At 57.2% G+C, this 13399-nt stretch overlaps 5 protein-coding genes across 5 annotated transcripts; 2 read left to right on the top strand and 3 right to left on the bottom strand.

Moving 5' to 3' along the window:
* Nucleotides 1-1854: 1854 nt before the first annotated feature.
* Nucleotides 1855-2649, top strand: BGZ61DRAFT_338917 (uncharacterized protein; the record flags this gene model as incomplete). The annotated part of the gene is made up of 1 exon (XM_046239174.1): nucleotides 1855-2649. One exon carries the CDS (start codon nucleotides 1855-1857, stop codon nucleotides 2647-2649), a length of 795 nt encoding a protein of 264 aa, XP_046111634.1.
* A 2220-nt stretch (nucleotides 2650-4869) lies between these two features.
* BGZ61DRAFT_470353 (histone-fold-containing protein) lies at nucleotides 4870-5969 on the top strand (the record flags this gene model as incomplete). The annotated part of the gene is made up of 4 exons (XM_046248070.1): nucleotides 4870-5106; nucleotides 5204-5337; nucleotides 5385-5503; nucleotides 5593-5969. The coding sequence occupies 4 exons, from the start codon at nucleotides 4870-4872 to the stop codon at nucleotides 5967-5969; spliced, it is 867 nt and encodes a 288-aa protein (XP_046111633.1).
* An 831-nt stretch (nucleotides 5970-6800) lies between these two features.
* BGZ61DRAFT_4175 (uncharacterized protein) lies at nucleotides 6801-7639 on the bottom strand. The gene has a single exon (XM_046243408.1). It carries the CDS (start codon nucleotides 7532-7534, stop codon nucleotides 7085-7087), a length of 450 nt encoding a protein of 149 aa, XP_046111632.1. The 5' UTR covers nucleotides 7535-7639; the 3' UTR covers nucleotides 6801-7084.
* A 104-nt stretch (nucleotides 7640-7743) lies between these two features.
* Nucleotides 7744-10125, bottom strand: BGZ61DRAFT_488492 (chromatin remodelling complex Rsc7/Swp82 subunit-domain-containing protein; the record flags this gene model as incomplete). The annotated part of the gene is made up of 3 exons (XM_046250116.1): nucleotides 7744-9503; nucleotides 9713-9784; nucleotides 10059-10125. The coding sequence occupies 3 exons, from the start codon at nucleotides 10123-10125 to the stop codon at nucleotides 7744-7746; spliced, it is 1899 nt and encodes a 632-aa protein (XP_046111631.1).
* Nucleotides 10126-11829: 1704 nt separating this feature from the next.
* On the bottom strand, nucleotides 11830-13088 carry BGZ61DRAFT_470351 (uncharacterized protein; the record flags this gene model as incomplete). The annotated part of the gene is made up of 3 exons (XM_046248069.1): nucleotides 11830-12405; nucleotides 12567-12880; nucleotides 13070-13088. The coding sequence occupies 3 exons, from the start codon at nucleotides 13086-13088 to the stop codon at nucleotides 11830-11832; spliced, it is 909 nt and encodes a 302-aa protein (XP_046111630.1).
* Between the last annotated feature and the right edge of the window lie 311 nt (nucleotides 13089-13399).

Genomic DNA, 13399 nt, shown 5'->3' with positions numbered 1-13399 from the left:
GCCACGTTCCCTGTGGTGCTGGAAAGCTGGCCATGGCGCCATGCCGTTAGTGGACCAGCGGGACCTCCCCCCCCCCCCTCTAGAAGGCCATGTGAGGTGCCCTAAACCAGCCTGGAGGTCCGTCAGAACCCGCCAGCCGCAGCGACTGTTCCCACTGCCATGTTGCCATGTTCCCACTGGAGGCATTCGCGGCCCAACCACCACCACCGCCGGGGCCCCAGGCCAGAAATGCAGGCGGTCGAGCGAGCGGTCGCGCAGTCGCTCTTCGTAGCCCACCTGCATCCAATGGGCATGCAGAGGCCGACGGAAATAGATGGGACTGAGGCTGGTTCTGCGGGATTATTTCAGAACCCCGAGTGCACGCTGCAGTGCAGTGTGCCTGTCGTGCGCTGTACATGGCAGTAGTGCACTGCACTGCGCTGCACTCCCGGGCAGGTCACTCGCTGGTTGCAGTAGGTACCTACCTCTAGTAGGTAATTTTTATTTTATTTGGACCATGGTACCTTGCGTCTCAATCATGGCCATTGCTTTCGCTTCTCAACTCTTGAGAAATAGGCGCTGCTCAGGTTGGAAACAATACATACAGCCCGGATTTAGATACACACTAGACCTGCACGTCCAAGAGCCTAGGCGAGTATCATGTAGCATGTATCATGTATACGATTGCGCGTGGGTTGCAAGGTGTAAAGTGCGAGTTGCAAGGCAAGGCTCGCTGCGGTGGTGGTGAGGAGAACCACCTACTTCCACGCTTCTTCCACACCACCACACGCCCCCTCGCAACTCTCCTCCCACACACCTTCAGCTCCACCTCCTCCTCCTGGCCTGTCACTCTCACTCTCACTCGCTCCCACACGCTGCTCTGCTGCGACGCTGCTTTGCTACACTCCCACACCCTCGTCCATCCCACACCATGACGCTACTGCCACAGCTACTGCGTGCCTTCCACGCCCCCTGCCTCCACGCCCCATGTCCTGTCCGTCCCTCCTCCCCCAGTCCAGCCCAGAGCTGCCGCTTGCCCCCAGTCCCTATATAGCTTCAACGCTCCCCCGTCCCTCTTCCGCTCCCGTCCCGTTCGGCTCTGCTATCCCCAGGGCGTCCCGTGCCTGGTTGATATCCTCCTTCCTTCATCCTTCGATACCGACCTTGAAGGACGGCCGGACCGAAGGGACTCCTCTTTGAACAACTTCACCTCTCCAGCTGTGCTCCAAGTCCAGTCGTCCAGTCGTCAGGTCAAATCGATCCGATCCGATCCGGTCTGGCCTCACATTGTGATTTGCTCGCCGGCTTCGAATGTTGGTATCCCCTCTTCCTATCAATGTCCAACTCTTCATCGCATAATCGCTTCACTTCTTCTTTCATGTTACTGTCAGAGTCGATGACTTTGCTGCTGGTCGTATTGGGCTCCTTGTTTGTCAATTATACAAATTCGGCATCCAAACCGTCGCTTGTCGTTGAATAATTGCTTCGTCTGGTCCATCTTCTATAATGAGAAGAAGCAATGGCAGGAAGCAATGGCTACTTGCCTTAGCATGGCAGCATGGACCGGGCGTAACTGCCCGACTAACACGACCATGCCAACCACCAGCACACCCAACTGCCCCCATGTATTCCTCACTCACAACTCGTTCCTCTATTTCCTACAACCACTCATATTCCATTCTAACATCAAGACCCAAACTGACCAACAACCTTAGTTATCATCTCGACTCGACGACTCCTAGTGACCTTGCAGAGCAAGCCGAGCATCCCGCTTCTGGTCTGCGACTTTGTTGGACGGCAGCGCCAGTTCTTTCAACGAACCTCGAGAACCCACCATATTGCACTTGATCGTGGTCCCGCGATGGCAAAGACACCATGAACGACACCCAAATCAAGATTCTCGTCATCGTTCTTGCGACAGCGGTCCCCGTGGGCCTCATCGCCATCATTACGACTGTCCTCTGCCGCAGGTCCCGACAGCGCCGTTTCCTTTTCCTCAAGAGGGGCATCACCCCCATTGATGATGAGGAGATTGAATCATGGAGGACGGACAAGGCTGATGAGAAGACGCCCATCATCGAACAAGCAGCTTTCCGGGCTGAGGCTCAACAAGAGGACTATCAGCACCATCAGCGCCAGCAGAGCTCCATCTCCATCTGCAAGCCACCCAGTGTCATCATATACCAGAATGGCCAGTCTCGAGCATCGGAGGAGCTGACAGCTCACACCGTTAAGCACAAGCGCAGCATGGACGTTCCCCAAACCCCAGTCCTCGCCCGTGCCCCAAACTCGCGCCCCGGCCTCACCGACGAGACTGTGCAAGGTGACGATGCCTTCATCCCTACCCTCAAGCGTCAGCCTTCACGTCTGGCAAAGCTTCCGCCCACTGCCTCACGACAGAGCCGCACCCGTGGCAGCCGAAGCAGTACCGTGAGCGTTGCAGGGCATCACGACCATTGGCATGGACATCACCCGGACAAACACGCCTTGACCCGGATGTCCAGTGACTACCTACCCCGAGCTAACCGGTCCCTTGACATGCGGAGGCAAAAGCGGGTTCATTCTATTTCGACTCCCCCACGGTTGTCCTTTGACGACGATATTTACCTCGGTGGCCTCTCACCCCGGCCGTTGATCCGCCAGTCAGAGATTGGCCGTGCCATCGGCTGAAACTAGGCAAGCGATATAGCGAATGCCTACAATTTCACAGACCGACATTTTGCATTGTCGATTGACGTGAAGAGACAACGGGTCTGACAAGACAATGGCTTGTTTCAACCCCCGTATCCTCGCAATCCCTCCGTCCCAAGAAATGCGGGGCCGAGGTGATCTCCGACGACGTGTTTCAAAACCACCAGGGATTTTGGATGGGATGTTGACAAGACTCCGTGCACTTAATATGCCGAGAAGGAGATCCAAATCTCCCGTCGCCGACTCCCGGAAGAGCCATTGCTCCACGTTGCATCGAAATATGAAGATGCATGCACACACGCAAACATGCACACGCACAAGCACACATGCACACACTCCCTACAAGACCTCTCCTAAGATGATGGCGTCTAGTTTGCTTTTATCCTTCTTGAAGAGGGAAGTTGGGAATCGAGTTGGCCACGCCAGCTACCATGAACCCTTCGATGCTTCGAAGGATGATGATTGGACGGGCGGCGCCCAGCCAGGATGAGGTGGCTTTTTGACTTTTTCTGTATTATTTTTTTACGACGGATATACCCCGAGACTTTCTTTCTTTTCTTCTTCTATATGTCATGATGGTTTTAGAGCAAGCGGTATGGGAATAACAGAGACCAACAAATTGGGTCAGCATGAATAAAATCTGTGCAAAGACCAATCGGGTCTAGAAGAGAGCCTGTACAGATAGAATAGTCCACAAACAGGCAGAATAGGCACCGGCAGCGAGTAAGCTTGCCCGCCAAAACACTCTCAATTCAATGGAACGATAAAAAAAAAAGCAAAATAGATGCGATTCCATTCTCCGCACATGTGCATGCAATGAGGCCAGCCAGCGCGGGGTGTGGGTAGCTTAGAACCTATGGTGGGAGGACTCTCGACAACATGTTTCGATGGAGGTGGTTTGATGTTTGATGGGGGTGGGGAATGGAGAGTGGGCTTGAAACGGCCAGACCACGAGCACGCGGGAGCACCCGGACGAAGCCAGTGCCCTGAATTAGATTGGCATTGACAGGAAATGTGTCCAAATTATGCCTATGAAGGTCAAGGCGCGGGTGTAGTAATAGTGGCTGTTTCATGGATGGATCGAGGCTGAAGCTATGGCCATGGCCATGGATGTGGATGGTGATCCCGAGATTACCGCATGAGACGTCATCAGCGTCGTATCCATTAGCATTGGGTTGCACCTATATCGCGACTAATGAGCCGGGAAATGGGATGGAGGCCTGTGGCATCGTGGTTGAGATCGGCAGTTGGCTCACTGAGGAGGATGAGATGAAGGGGGGCTTACGGGATTGGATATGAGACGAGGCCTGCATGGGCATTGTGTGTTTCGTCAGCATGCTCTCTTGTTGAATAAATGGTTATGACCAGCATACGAATGATGTTTTGTGACAGTGAGTTCCGGCTCCTATTCTCTATCCGAGACGGTGGCTTACTCCCACGTTGACGTAGGAGAGCATCATGTGGTTGTCTATGGATCTGGGAGTGTCAAAATCGACGCGAGCCTCGGCTAGAACGCCGCTTGAACTGATTAGGCGTTCCATAGCCGAACAATACCGATCCAGCACAAGAAACGCAAGCCATTGCACGATTTGCTGGCGAGAAAATAAAATAGAAACCGTCAACTCATCCCCAAGCGTCTGATGGGTGAGGTTGAATCAAGGTCGCCACTTAACGCGCCTTCCGTCCACTCACAGCGCGGCGTCGCGTCGCACACCCACCCACAGACCACAGACGCGCGCTTCTCTCGCCCGCGCACCGTCTGCAGTCGCCAAAGTCCACTAAAAGGGAACCATCGTCAACTCGCCCGCTGAACTCGCTCCGCCGCCGTCCAAGACACCTCGCAGACCCCCGGGGGATTACCGGATTCGAAGGATTCAGAAGGACGGGATCGGACGTGGCATGGTCCAACTCGCCCTGGGATTGGACAGGACAGACTTGTGCAACGCCGCGTTGAGGACGGATTGACCGAGTGGTCATCGCTTTGGAGCTGAGCCTCACTGCCTCGCCTCTGCGCGCACTGCTCGCAACTTACACCTCTCTACGCTTTTGTCGTCCTCTATCATTATCTCGGCCACGTGAGACTCCTGCGGCATCCCCTCATCGGCTTCCTCGCAGCGCCTCCGTACCCCCCTGGACCGCGTCCTCAGCCACACTACTCATCACCGTCACTCATCACAACCCTCACCACCATCCCCAATCATGCCTCCACGCAAGTCCACGTCGCGCAAGAGCGACGTCTCAACCGCCCGTGTAGTCCCCGTAGAGGCCACGCCGCCCAAAGAGCCCACCCCGGCTCCTGCTGCGGATGAGCCTGTGGTTGCGGCTGCTGAGGACTCACCAGGCGCTGAGAAGAAGGACAAGGACAAGGAGAAGGAGAAGGAAAAAGAACGGGAGAAGGAAAAAGAAAAGGAACGAAATGACGCCATAGCAATTGAGGTAAGCACTATTCCTTCCCTAAGAGTCGATGACTGGGACGACGAGAGACGGAGTGAGATGACAAGGGATGAAATATTTACTGACGGCTGAGCGATAGGACCTCACATTGCCCAAGTCTATAATCACAAGACTGGCCAAGGGAGTGTTACCGGCCAACACACAGATCCAGGCCAATGCCATCCTGGCCATGAGCAACAGTGCTACCGTCTTTATCAGCTATCTGGCCTCACAGTACGCATGTCCCTCTTCCACCTGTACCTATCTGACCCGTTCCGCAGCGCAAATGAGAACACCGTCAACGCAGGCAAGAAGACGGTAACTCCCGCCGATGTCTTCAAAGCCCTCGAGGACACCGAGTTTTCCTTCCTACGTGCCCCCCTGGAGGCTGAGTTCGCAAGTATGCCTCACGGTTCCTTTTCCAGGGACAAATGCAGAATGCAAAACCTCGCATCCAGATGTAACCCTGTGCTGACCCGGTTACGCTAGAATTCAACGCCATCCAGACTGAGAAGCGCACCTCGTACCGCCAAAAGGTCCGCGCCAAGAAGTCCGACGACCCGGACACCTCCATGGCCGACACGTCGCAAGTCGACGCCGACACGACCATGGCCTCGGAGGCCTCGGGCCCGCGCACCAAGCGCGCCCGCGTCGACCCCTCGGCGGCCGCGGAGGTCGAAGACGATGCGGAGACGGAGGACGAGGAGCCCGTGCCGGAGGATGATGACGAGGATAACGAGGAAGAGGAGGAGGATGACGACGAGGGTGAGGGTGAGGCTAGTGGTGATGAGACGCAGGATGCGCTGGAGGAGAAGGAGGGCAGAGATGACGCCGATGAGGCGCTTGATGGAGACGAGAGTGACTGAGTTGGCACCAGTTCTACTCTGGATTACTTTGCGTACTTGGCATCCGCACAACTGCCTACATTCAACCCTGTTCACACAACCGCCCTCACCGTCTGCTCAATATCCCATCCCTTCCACCTCCCATGAAAGCCACCCAACCGTAGGACAAGCAGCCCGCAGCCCACAGCCCAACCCCTCCCAGGCGCTCCATCGTACAAAGAAGAGAAAAGAAGTCAAAAACCGACACTCCCGATCTCCGAAGTCCGAATTTTCCCACCCTCTCCTCAACCCGAAACACACTCCCCGGCGCCACGTGCAACACCCCTCCCCCCTCCTGCCATGGTCGATTCCCCAGACCACCACGGCAGCCTGTGCCACAGCGTCGTCCTCGTGGGACGCTCCCTCTCCGGGGGGGCCCGATTCACCCGTGGGGAGGGGGGCGGGAGGCCGATCTCCGGGGGTGGTTGCACGGCAGGGCTTGTGTGCTGGCGCAGCACGAGGCGTTGAGATGAGACGAGTCTGGTGGGACGAGCATGGTAGGGAAACAAGGTTAACTCGTGTCTTTTGACTAGGGATGGACGAGATGGAAACGAGTGAACTTGCTTTTACTTTTTTGGTCTTGTCAAGCATACAGTTTATCCAGACACAAGTCATATAGAAACGTGGGCGCCATGTACCGTCCGTCTCACATCAGCCTTGCTGTCTCAATAGTGATGTACAGTTACCAGTTCCACCACAGGCACCAGAGATGGAGGCTTGCAAAAGATGAAGTATCGCATTCGAGATATGAAATAATTGATTCCCTATTGCCTTACCCAACCCACCCGTCCCAATGCCAACCACTCTCGCGACAAGATGAACCCCGGGGATCAAGAAGCACATGTCCCATCCGCACAGCAAACGAGCCACATCAATGAAAGTCCCAAGTGGGAGCCAAGAATCCAATCAATATCAATAACGACAAACAATCAAGCTAAACAAGACAAGAAAACCACCCCGTAGCGATAAAACGCTGCTGGTGAATGAATGCTTCAAACTTGCCCAAGACCCAGGAATGTTGGCTAAGCCACAAGCCCAACCACACCGCAAGGTCATCCCCATGGCAGAGCCTGCGGAAACCTGCCCAGCCGTAGGTTTCAGACCACCTCATCAACGAGACCCAGACTCGATCGAGGCGTCGCTGAGGGTGTTCGTTCCGTAGTCGTACCACTTGTGTCCTGGTACCAAGAATGAAGAATCGAGGAGAAGAACGAATCGAAGAGGTGACGTGGTATCAAAAAAGCCCGGTACAAGATGCCTTGCCTATGCAAAAGGCTGCCAGGAACGCACAAGCGAACCGCCGATATAACCGCATCCTCGCAAAAAGCGTCGGAACAAACTTTCCAAACCCGAAGATGCCTCCAAACAAGAGCGGAAGAAGCGAACGTGAAAAACAAAAACGTGCGTTGTGAGCCATGCCTGACCCCAAAAAACCACCATAGCCGAACCCGACGACGAAAACCAGTGTTCCCACCACCGACTCCTCTATCCCATCCAGGCCAAATGCTACACGCAGTTTCAATGGACTGATGGTCCACAAAGCACATAGCCTCTCCACCAATTCGTATGCTTGGGTATCCAGGAATACTGAAGGAGTTCGGACCAAAGAGAGGATCAGAGTCTCCCGGTTGAATAATATATGAGATAGGAAAAAAGCAAACGCATGATTAGGTAGAATACCCGGGAGAAAATAAAAGGCAGAATATCAAATCGTAGTGAAAGTCATCCGGTCATTGTCATTCAGCGCACTCCGTTCTCATTGTGGCTGCTGGCCAGGAGTCCACCACTGCTGTGCTGGCGAGTGCTGGCCTGACCAAGCCTGCGTCACCGCAGGGCCCCCAGGGGCGCTCTGGGGCATGTACTGTCGAGGTGTTTGATCTGTAGGGTACATGCTCTGACCGGTGCCGTACGGCATGCCAGCCATGCCAGGGAACTGCATGTTGGGCTGCATCTGACCCGAGCTCGGCTGGCGCAGGTGGGAAGCGGGCGACTGCGACGGGTGAGCCTGTTGACCCTGGGTGGTGTAGCTGCCGTAGCTGTGCTGCTGCGGTGTCTGAGGGGTCTGGGGCCACATGCTTTGTCCGGACTGGTAGTTGTAGCTGGGCGTGCCCTGAGAAATGGAGCTGCTCGAGCCTGGGAGGGATGGTGTTGGTCTGGTATTTGACTGTGTCGGAGACTGGGCCATACCTCTCATGGGTGCCTGCGTCAGGTTGCTTTGGGCGCTAATGGACTGAGAATATGGCGCCGTCGTCATCATCATCTGGGGGCTCTGGGAGGATACCATTCCTGACTGGGACATACCGGTCGCCGTGGTATGGGGGGAGTGCGACGGTCGGCTCGCGGGGACGGAGGCGCTATCGTTCGACGCTACGGGCTGCTGGGTCAAGTTGGATGAGGGTTGCTCGTGGGGTCGTCGCCAGATTCCCTGAATGTAGTCGTTGCGCATGTCCCGCTGCTGGTTGACGGTCCGGTTGAACTCGGCGGCGTGGTGGGCTTGGGCGTTCAGTTCGCCGAGAGGTGAGGGCCGGGTCTGGTCTTGGTAAGCAGGGCCGGTAATCTCCTGGCGGGGTCCTGTCTTGAGGATTCCGGAGTAGTCACGCGGCCGGGAGTCACTGAGGTCTGATCCAAGAGTCAATCCAGGCATTCTTGTCGTGCTTCCAGGTGGTGGTCCGATCATACCTGGTTGAACAAGGTGCGGCTGCGGAGGGCCAGGGAAGGGTCCAGGGTTGTTGCTGTAGACGATTTCTGGATGTGGGCCAGCCATCAGGACACTGTTCTGGGCCGCCTCGGCCGCTTCCCTGGCCTTGGTGGCGCCGGGTCGCTTCTCTCCGGCGAGATCAGCCTCGGTGAAGCCTTGCTTTCGGGCCTTGGTTTCCCAGTAGTCGTCCCGGACTCTGCGGCCGTTGACGATAACTCGGCTTCCAAACTGGCGGAACATGGACCGGGCGGTAACGATTGCGATTTGCCTGGAACGGTAAGAAAACGGAAGGATCTCCTGCTGGACAAGGTCGTCCTTCTCGGCCTGGCTGGCAATGATCTTGAACAAGGACCTGTTCTTGTTAAATAACAGATACGAGTCTCGATAGCCTAGCACTCTGGCGCACTCGGTGGCGAGCATGAAGAGCTTGTCGCCTCGGTTGGGAACCAAGAAGGTCCTGCATTTGTATTCGCGACCACCCTGGAGGGTGCCATTGGCCATAACCTTCTTCTCACCAAACTCGTCAATCTCACGCGGGAGGTACTCATCGCCGGTCGAATTGAGCTGATCGGTCGTATGGTCTCGGACGGTCGGGAGAGCCTTCAGGGTAGACTTGGTTGGTGTGGTCTTCGGTGGCGCCTGGGTTGGCGTGTAGGCAGCCTGCGCGGGCAGCGTGGTGCTCTGGGACTGAGGCGTCTGGGGAGGGGGGATTGTCTGGGGCAGGTTCGCAGCGGGCGCCTGGCCGGGAGCATCGGAGATGCCCCCTGAAGTTCGCGACTTCATCGGTCTTCCTCGTTTTCGAAGGGGTCTCGAATCACCTACAAAACACAAAGCATGGTCAGCGACTTCCCTCGGTTATTAGTCTTGCGATGCGATTCAGTGTGTGGGCAGCAAAGTAGCGCGATGAGAAATGTCACACGGAATCGCAGCTGGAGCCAGTTTCGCGGGTCGGCGCAAACGGCGCTTCGCGACGGCGCACCGCGACGCGCCGTGCAGCGTCGGGCTACACAGGATCCACCCGACATACCGTCATCGCCAGGTTGCGGCGAGTCGTAGAGATCCGGGGTCCGGCTGCGCTTGAGGCCACGGCGCGGGGGGTCTGTCGAACAAAACGAGTCAGCATGATGAAGAAACTGGTAATGGCGACCAGCAGAGGTAACACCGAAAGGCGGGCGCGAGCAGAGTCACAAAAGAGTGTGGATATCAGGAGGAGAAGCGGGTAGCGTGCGGCGCAAACATGAGGAGACCTCGATGGTGTTTTGCGACAGCAACGCGGGGGTGCGGCGGGCAATACGAGCGACGGGAACGGGTTGTATAGGATGGTGGAGGGGTGGGCGCGAACAGCAGGCAGTAGCAGGGAGGCGAGAACATACCAGGTGAGTTGAGGGCGGCGGGATTGATCGTCGCACTATCAGCGCCGCTTTGCTGGGCGGAGTACATGGCAGAGCGTCCAGGCCAACAGCAGCGGCGGCGACGGCAGCAACGAGGATGGTGACGGCGACGTGTCGTGAGATGTTTGGGCTGAAGGTTGGAGGAGATGCAGCGGGAGAACGACGTCAATCGCGCATGTGGTTGGCCGCCGGGGGTGGGAGGGCGCGTCGAGTGCGGGATGGCAATAGCGGGTTATAAGACGGCCTTGAGTGAGGAAACCTGCCTGGAGAAGCGGATGAGACTCGGCCGGCCAGGCCAAGACTCAGGCAGAGTGGCGGAGCTCAGGGCCAGGTTCCGGGCGTAGCGTTGGGGCCAGAGGAAGAGGAAGATCCGGAGAAGGCAAACGGCGGCAGCGGCGGCGAACAGCAAGATGTGCAAGATGTGTAACCAAGCGAAGGACAGGCGAGGCAACGAACGAACGCAAGGCAACGCAAGGCTGCGAAGACGGGGGGAAGTTGACGGGAACGGGATCGGGGACTGGGGGGGGATGTTTGAATGGATGCATTACCTTTACTTGGTGATGGAGTGGGATGCGGCGGGCGCGGAGCGCGTTGTGCGACGACGGCGGCGGCGACTGCTCAGAGCGCAGTTGAAAGGCGGGCAGGGCGAAACAAGCGGTGTCGCGACGATGAGTGTCTCGGAGCGCGTGTTCTCACGAGGCAAATGGAGGGTTGGACGATGGAAACAGCGGGTGTGAAGCGGTTGGCGGAAGGCGGAGAAGGTGGTGGTGGTAGTAGTGGATGGTGGTGGTGGATGGATGGATGATGATGGATGGTGGATGGGACGGGTTTGCGATGGGGTGGGAGGGAATGGTGCAGTAGTATACTGTAGGTAGCAAGCAGGGCAGTGGGCAGTGGCGGTACGGGGGGGCCCTTGGCGCACGAGCAGTAGTCGCGGTAGCGGCTAACAGCGCTGGAGCTAAGCGGGGATAATCGCACGCGCAGTTGGTAGTGCCAAATACCAAGTGCTGGGTGCTAATAGTGGGGAAGAATAGAACGGACTGGCTGTGCGCTGGGTTCCGTGGCGGTTGGTGGCCGTTGTTGATGGCGGCGGAGAAAAAGCAAAGGAAGAAAGAAAGAAAAGAAAAGAAAAAATATGCACCCCAGTCAGTCAATACCAGCCAGTTAATACCAGTTCAGTCAGTACCAGTCAGTCCAGTCAGTCAGTAGTACCTTGGTACCTTTAGGCAAGACAGACGAGACAGGACCAGGACCCAAACAGGGACTCTGACGGGGGATCCGACCCAGCAGGGAGGCAGGCAAGGTAGATGAGGTAGGTAGACAAGGTAGCAAGGTCAAACAAGGACGCGGACAAGGCCAGGCGAGAGGGCGGAGGCGTCGGCGGCGCGGAGGCGGCGGAGACGGGTGTGAGAATGGGTGAGTGGGTTCACCACTAGACCTTGTTCGCGAGCTGCTGGGTAACTGGGTGCTAGGTGCTAGGTGCTAGGTGCTGAGCTGCGAGCTGCGAGTGTAATGCGACCGAGGGCCGCGTGAATGTGGAGAAAGCTGGTCGATGACAAAACAGCCCCGTTCCCGAGGTGAGCTGCGGCCTGTAGAGCGCGGCGCGGATTCGAAGCGTAGCCGAGTGTGAGTGTGAGTGCGAGTGCGAGTGTGAGTGTGTGCAAGGAACTTCGGTTCCAGCTCCTGCGCCTGGGCAATGCAATTGCAGCGTTTTGTGGGCTGTAGCGCAAGGCTTAAGGGCAGCTCAGCGCAATCACAGATAAACGAGGGCGACGGCGGCGCGGCTCGGCGCAACAGATTGATTGCGACTCGACGATGGTAATGATGACGATGAAGATGGAGCAAGCTGTGCGCAGCGCGTGCGCGGGTCCCCGCAAAAGATGGAGCCCAAGGTCCGTTGCGCAGCTCCCCGATGCTGCCGGCCGAGAGACGAAAGGCGCAGGCCCAGCAAGAAGTTTGCGCGCGTGCGATTGTCGACCCTGTGAAGGCTTGCGACGCGCCGGGAAAGAGAGAGTGTGAGTGGTGGTGATGTTGATGATGATGGTGAAGATGGAATGGATAGTCGAAGATGGGATGGATGGATGGGGTGGATGGGGAAAACGGGGTCTAGTGCGCCAGCGGCAGTGGCAGCGGTCGGTGGCAGTGGACGAGATGATGATGGCTGCGGTTGGGGTTTGAGGGCACCGCGACGACGGATGGAGGAGGGAGGGAGGGCGTGGAGGCGTGGAGGAGTGGATGAGAGTGGGACGAAGAGGGCTGGGCTGCTTGAGCTGGGATGGAGGGATTGGGATTGGGGTGGATGGGATGCGATGGGAATGGGTTGAACGGGCTGGAAAGGTGGATGGCTGGATGGGTGGATGGATGGAGATGGAGGGGATGGAGGGGGAGATGTCTCGATGGAGGGGAGAGGGGGGGGGCGTGTTAGAGGGTGTTTGAGGGGGACTCAGATATCCAGAGACCCAGATGCTCAGCGCCCTAGAGGGCTTTTACCGTTTTGATGGCGGCGGCGCGGATGGAGGGAGACGGATGACGACGGATGGTTGGCCAGGATGGCGCAAGCCCCGGCAACGCCCAGCAAGCCCACCACGCCCACCACGCCCAGCGGAAGCCTACGTCGTAGCACGTCGTAGCAAGAAGCGCAGGCCCGGCGCGCGAGAGAGATTGTGAGAGCGAGCGCCCGGGAGGATGAGGATTGGGGTGGGGATGGTGGCCAAAGACGCAAGACAGGACCAGGGTTGGGACAGGCCCGAACAGGGGCAATCCCTGACAAGAACCGACAAGGGGGCGTGTGAAGGGGGCGTGAGCTGAGCACCCCGGAGAGAGTAAGAGTCACAGGCTGAGGGTCAGAGGGAGCATCACGAGTTGACCGTGTCCATTGTCCAACAAAAAGGTGACGAGGGAAGACGGTAAGAGGAGGAGGTGAAGCATGATACGACCGACACGAAAACGAGGCGGAGTCGCCGTTCCCTAGTTTGGTGGCGGCGTTGACTTACTACGCAGTAGCAGCAGCATTATCTCTCGCGACCCTTCTCTGCCATTGGGGAGAGACGACCCGAACGAGATAGACACGATCCGATACCATGACGATACGGGACCGACGGAGTACAGTCAGAAAAAAGATACCCGGATACCGGATAAAGCACACGGCACGCAGTCAGTCTAGGATACAGACAGCCAGTTAGCCCGCCGATTAAAAAAAGAAAAAAGAGCAGTCCAGATTGCGTGCGCAGGCATTCTGCAGCATTTGGAACTTCGCTTTGCCCGCTGTCGTTTCCGAACAAAGGCACAGCGCTCAATCTGGACGGCGAATGCTTGGCCTTGGG

Source organism: Ilyonectria robusta, assembly GCF_021365365.1.
Source record: "Ilyonectria robusta strain PMI_751 chromosome Unknown BGZ61scaffold_1, whole genome shotgun sequence".
Lineage (NCBI taxonomy): Eukaryota > Fungi > Ascomycota > Sordariomycetes > Hypocreales > Nectriaceae > Ilyonectria > Ilyonectria robusta.
Note: the sequence above shows the minus strand (reverse complement) of the source record. Positions and strands in the feature narration are given on the sequence as shown.

What these genes read in the sequence shown, in the direction of transcription:
- BGZ61DRAFT_4175 (XM_046243408.1), bottom strand. Translation starts at nt 7,534, where the DNA reads ATGTGCTTTGTGGACCATCAGTCCATTGAAACTGCGTGTAGCATTTGG.